General features: G+C 40.7%; 1 protein-coding gene across 4 annotated transcripts in view; it reads left to right on the top strand.

The window, feature by feature from the left end:
• Positions 1–583: 583 nt before the first annotated feature.
• LOC116944307 (uncharacterized) overlaps positions 584–6510 on the top strand; it is a 44008-nt gene continuing 38081 nt past the window's right edge. For all 4 annotated transcript variants that reach the window (XM_076068357.1, XM_076068356.1, XM_076068358.1 and 1 more), the window contains exons 1-6: positions 584–694; positions 2086–2118; positions 2537–2572; positions 3094–3126; positions 3623–3778; positions 6205–6396. In XM_076068357.1, the coding sequence (XP_075924472.1) occupies positions 628–694; positions 2086–2118; positions 2537–2572; positions 3094–3126; positions 3623–3778; positions 6205–6396 (517 nt within the window). In that variant the 5' untranslated portion in view covers positions 584–627. The remainder of the gene's footprint in view (positions 695–2085; positions 2119–2536; positions 2573–3093; positions 3127–3622; positions 3779–6204; positions 6397–6510) is intronic.

The raw sequence follows: 6510 nt of genomic DNA, 5'->3' as shown, positions 1-6510 counted from the left end.
TAGACCTTTGGACGAACTAACAATCCAGTTTACATGGTCAGCAACTACCAGCCTTTACCTTTGCTTGATGTAAACTGATCATATCGAATCGGCATTACGTTATTATGCAGCTTTGACATGCGGTGCCAGCTGTGTGTCTGGCATAAAACACTTTATCTGAACCACTGACTTTGAGCCAACATCAGGGGTATCAATATCGTCATCATTGGCCATGATCAATCCGTTTCCGTGGGAATTTCTCCCAGGAGAACCCCCCCACTCCCCGAGGGGACATACACAGTGGAAATAGAGTCAGCTCGAGTGCAGGTGCTGGATGGATTGTTACACAACAACATCAAAGGTGCCCTTCCCAATAACCATGACACATTGCAGCATGGACTTTTTTACAATACTAATACACGTGTCGATGTAATTGTCAATTCCACACCTGTTTAGCCTCGAAACATGATTGATTTGAAAATCAATAAAATCGAGCCAAATTATCTATTGCACAGCAAGGTCATTTTTTATGACCATGCAAATACCTGGGAGTTTTGCTGTGGGGTGCCAGCTGTGTGCAGCATTAAAACCCCGTGTTTTTTTTAAAGTCTGTACTCCGGGGTGAAGACCCCATCCTGTGAAAGTTGTATGAAGATGCATCCTCCATTGCATGGTGTAGCTTGGGTGCTCCTGCTTCTCGCCACTCAGCAATGTGGTAAGAATGTTTTTTTTCAAGTGTTATTTGTTGACTGAGATGATTGCCGTGCATGTACAGCCTTTGTACCTTTCGACTGCTGCACGGGGTCTCCCCACGCCGCATCGATCATGGAGATTGTTTCCAAGCTTCACATGGATCATTGTGTGCTGGTAAAAGGGAAGCATAAAAGTACAACACAACAATGGATTTTGTTACACTGTCTACTGCTCAGTAGATAGCCCATGGAATGATACCAAACAAACCTGTAATGCATTGTGATCGCACATTCGAGCAATATGGAGGCTCAACCTGCTCAACTTCCAGGTTCTGTCACGAGCCACACTCCACAATGTGCGGATTGACCAAAGCACCCTGAATGTGCCCGATCTCGTCGGATGTCAGATGCTAAACGGGGTTGAGTCTGGTTAGTACTCTACGGTACTGGAAATGGAGACTGCCTGGGAATAGCAAGTGCTGGATAAGCTTGAGCTGCGATGTAGTCAGGAGATGGCTTGAGTCGGCGAGGTAGTCAGTATAGTATTACTGTTCTTCCACACCCTGTGTAGAACCTTAGCGTTTTACCACCCCAAGGGTGGGAGCGGTCTCCGGAATCTCCGGTAACCTACCATACGCCAAATATTCACTGATGAAATTGGCCAAATATCCCAATGCAAAACCTTCCTGAACTAAAGATTCCAGAGGTTCAGTAAAGTTTTCCTGGATAAAAGGGTAACATTAAAACATAACAATACTGTCATAATTCAGGCAGTGCATAACAAAAACTAAAATTAGAGAAATGGAACTGTTACACCGGCCAATTCATGCAACTTATATAATGCAATTCATACTAAGTTATAATCATAGTAAAAATACTTGAGTGGTGCAGTATTTTGTGCACTGCACCTTTGAACCAGTTGTCATAATAATTGAGGTCAGTGGACGAGTGATATGAGGTGATCATGGCTTCTCTTCTCCTTCATCAAACCTCCCGACAAGTGTATTGTGTTGTTGGGAGGTTTTCATTCAGCAATGTAAGGCAAAGGGCTGACATTTTATATTATGGAATTATTGCTTGAATAGGTGACAAGCTTGTTGAATTGTAAAAAGTCTTCATCTGGATATCGACTAAATTATTCGCAATCATTGTTCTCCAGTAGTTTGTGTCATTAAATACGACAACTGTGCGTCGGTTTTGATACTCATTTCGTCGTGACGCATTAATCAGTTTTATAATGTACAGTATGTGTGAAACAGACACCCAAAGATTTTAAAAAGACAGCTGCCACGAATGTATGTTGCCTGTTAAATGTATGAATGTAATTTATGTATATGAAATAAATCTTGTTGTCGATTACTCTACAACACACCACTTAAAAAAGAATGAATAATGTATTATTTCTATTCCACAGCAAACTCTAGGCAAGAAAAATGGCACACAGCTGGTAAGTTTTGGCATTGTGATAAAGAGACAAAATGTATCACACCGCATTAATCATGTCTACAAACAATACAGGAAAGCATTCATTCATATGTACGAACTATAAAAATCAAGTGTACATGTTTTTAAAAGCTAGCTTTGTATGATATATTTGGTTCAGAATTTGTCAAGAGTGTTTTTTTGTGAAGAACAAATAAAACATTGTGATCAGCTGATTTAACCGACTTTGCTTCATCTGTGACCCAACCAAATTTGTTGACCTTATCACATCCTGACAGTCTGAGTGCATGGTTTCTGATTATTATAAACTATAAATATACCCATTGTATATTGCTATACGAATTAATCAGCAGATTAAAATAAAGCTTGTGTGATTACAGCACAGCACTTTCTTGACTCATTTGTAACGTATTGTTCTCTAGAAATCTCTCAGCAAGAAGAGAAATGGCACACAGTGGGTAAGTTATGGCGTTGATAGAGGCCCCCACGATGTATCCCGCAACATTAACCTGGAAGTCTAAAAACAATACAGACTCATATACGGGAGAGTACATTCGTATTTACTCCCTCGAAAACTCAAGTGCGAGTAACACTAGTGTGGTGTGAATGTGGCTCCACACCCAATGAGATGTGGCTGAAGCGACCTGGTCACAAATGATACCTCAACGAAGTGGCTAATCACGTGGAAATGTATAGCAGCCAAATACCCTAACCGCATGTTTCTAAATGTGGACTGAAAAAACAGAGAATCCGCAGAAAAATCCACTTGACCACTGGGAGAGAGACATGCAAACTCAAAATATACAAGCATCAGGGTCTGGATTGAACCCACGACCTCCTGTATACTAGGCGAGGTAGTTCACATCTTGCTACCGTGGCACCACAATTCAATGATAAATGCTACGAAATCTTGTTGTGGATTGAACATTAGCACATTTTGTAAAATATTAATTTGTAATGTATGAATTCTACTCTACAGAAAGCTCACGGCAAGAAGAGAAATGGCACTCTGGTAAGTTTAGGCATTGTGAAAGAGGCATCCACAATTTATCCCACGGCATTTACCTCAACGTCTACAAAGACTACATAAACACATACGTATGTATTTGCTACTTCAAAAACGTAGGTGTGTATGGCTTCTTTTCGTAATTAGTGTGCAGGATGTAGTCTCTTTAGAAGTTATCGCGAGTGTTTTGTAACTCTAATATGAAGTAATCTCCTCTCTATTTGAACCATTTGTTGTTTCTATACCATGCTCACTTGAGCAGATAGGAACTTTGAGCACAGAGATTCATCATTGTACTCGTTATCACATTCCATTGTCTATCTACTTCTAAATAAAAGCCTCCCCATGCTGTCACCATCTCTCATTTCCCTGAGATGCCAACTTTCATCTCACTCTTGCCCATGAGCTGATCTATTTGTTCCATATAAAAGCAATATGTATAAACTCATTATTGCGTGAGATCTGATGCAGTGAATGACAAATCAGGATCTTTGTTTTGCAGCCATGTGCGGCTCATACTCATGTATGAATGGAGGGATCTGTGCAAACGACTGGCACTGGTATTGGCATAGCCAGTGGCACTGGCACGGGAACTGGCATCAAGGCTACTATTGCTACTGCCCACCAGGCTTGTATGGCCTCTACTGTGAATATAACGGTAAGATTGGATGGTTTTTACTTTGGTAAATGTGTAATGACTGAAAAATTACCCAATATGCAGCCCAACGGCTATTTGAAAATAAACAAAGGTCTCGGATTGGTAGAAAGCGACCTCCACGGTGATTGCTCGGGAGGCAGACTTTAAAAGGGATTGGAGGAATAAGGTTTGACCTGGATTAAGCGGTAAAGAGAGAGGATCCGTCAGAGGGGAAGGACAGGGATTGGCTAAGGGAAAAACAAGAAGGTTCCAGAAAGGGGGCTCGAGGAATATAAAAGGGGAGAGCACAGAGAGTGGGGACGTTCGGAGGAAGTTATAAGCTTAAGACAAGAACAAAGCCTAGGGTTAATCTTTGGTTTGTTCGGTAAAGTCACGTAGAAATAAGAAAAAATAAAATTACATAATATATGACGTTTCGATTGCAACACAAGCAATCATCATCAGGTAGAGGAAACACATAACCGCATATATATACAGAGCTTAAGTAGAAGGAATTAACACAGATATATCAGGGGATACAGAGAGACGGAGCATCACACTAAATCAAACAGGGTTTAGCAAAATTTGGAAACTATGTAAAGCAACACAGACGGTCGGTTAAAACACAATTAACGCATGTTCTGGTTGAATACACTATTTCAAAGATTGTTAAATTGTAAGTTGAGTGTGAAATTTAAGATAGTGATAGAATACATACCGTAGAGAGACCTATGGGGGGAGACACGCACACAGTTAAGAGGTGAAGCAGCTCTGTACCGAGGCCTTAAATAGCCAGAGATGGAGGGACTGGGTTTTAGAGACAATGGGACACAAATTAGCATGATACAAGTTGTCAGGCACACAGAGAGGGTGCCGCAGCACACACTTAGAGACACCCAGGCACACAACTATAGGCAGAGACAGCACAGCGACATAAACCCAATTCAAGACACAAAGGCAGATACACCAGCAGTCTTGAATTGGGTTTATGTCGCTATGCTGTCTCTGCCTATAGTTGTGTGCCTGGGTGTCTCTAAGTGTGTGCTGCGGCACCCTCTCTGAGTGACTGACAACTTGTATCATGCTAATTTGTGTCCCATTGTCTCTGAAACCCAGTCCCTCCATCTCTGGCTATTTAAGGCCTCGGTACAGAGCTGCTTCACCTCTTAACTGTGTGTGTGTCTCCCCCCATAGGTCTCTCTACGGTATGTATTCTATCACTATCTTAAATTTCACACTCAACGTACAATTTACCAATCTTTTAAATAGTGTATTCAATCAGACCATGCGTTAATTGTGTTTTAACCGACCGTCTGTGTTGCTCTACATAGTTTCCAAATTTTGCTAAACCCTGTTTGATTTAGTGTGATGTTCCGTCTCTCTGTATCCCCTGGTATATCTGTGTTAATTCCTTCTACTTAAGGTCTGTATATATATCTGCGGTTATGTGTTTCCTCTACATGATGATGATTGCTTGTGTTGCAATAGAAACGTCGTATATTATGTAATTTTATTATTTCTTATTTCTATGTGACTTTACCGAAAAAAACAAAGTTTAATTCCTGCAGTCACGAAAGCACCAAATCGAGTTTAAAGCCTAGGGTCCCGTATTGTGGCTGTGTCCCAATAAAGTGGCTCTTATTGCATCGTTGTCTGAGTCGTTACAAATGGATCCAGTGAAAGCAGTTTTGCAAATGACCAGTTGCAGCCATTGCGTGTTAATGAACCTCAAAAATAGAATCAGTTGGAGCCATTGATCGCTAAACAAATGATAATAATCCATAATAGAGGTTTTTGGGTTAATTCACGTAAATATATAAATGTGTTGTTTAAACCCGCCACCACCCAACACAGCCAGCTAGTAAGGATTGTCACGTAAAAAGAACATGCCAATTTGTCACTAGTACAGCACACCCTAACATCTACAAACAATACATATATAAGTTTTTTTTTACCTCTAAAGTATTTTTTTTTTAACTCGAGATATACGATGAATTTGGTTCAGACCGTATTAAAAGTGCTTTTTTGAGAGGCAAATAAAACATTGTGCTAGTGAATTGAACCAAAATGGCTTTGTCAAAATATTACCTAACCAATATTTATATATCTGATCACCTTTAGAAATGGCACATTTTCCTCTTCTGTAAACTAAAACTAAACTGTTAACCTTGTATTTGTGTTAATATCCTCCTATTAATGATATCGCCTGGTGAAGAACCTACCCAAGGATATGGAAAAATGTGTCTCACAATGTATTCAGGTGTTGTGCTTGTTGGCTTGAAACAATGTTAATATAAAACTGATTGTGTGATGTATAGACCATGAATTGCAGGACATTGTGGAAGTTAGGGAGAAAACTGTATGTGAATACATTAACATGGGGGTGGTAAAACAAGAAGGAGTTTGGTGATTCCAAAAAGGAATAACATCAGGATCTTTTCTTGCAGACGTATGCAACTCGTTCACATGTTCGAATGGAGGGATCTGTGCGAATCACTGGCACCCGTACTGGCACTCGGGCTGGCACTCGGGCTGGGAATCAGGCTGGCACTCGGCTTGGCACTGGCATTGGCACTACAACAACGGCTATTATTGCTACTGCCCTCCCGGCTGGACTGGCCCCTACTGTGACCACTATGGTGAGGTTGTATGGTTTTTACTTGCGTAAATGGATCCAGTGAGACCAATTTGTTCATGAATAGTTGGAGTTATTGCATGCAAATGAATGTCAAACGTAGAATCGGTTGGAGTCA

This window comes from Petromyzon marinus, chromosome 21 (assembly GCF_048934315.1).
Source record: "Petromyzon marinus isolate PM22_M1 ecotype Great Lakes invasive population chromosome 21, UKy_Petmar_22M1.pri1.0, whole genome shotgun sequence".
Classification (NCBI taxonomy): Eukaryota; Metazoa; Chordata; class Hyperoartia; order Petromyzontiformes; family Petromyzontidae; genus Petromyzon; species Petromyzon marinus.
The sequence above is the reverse complement of the archived record's forward strand: the minus strand, read 5'-3'. Positions and strand labels throughout refer to the sequence as shown.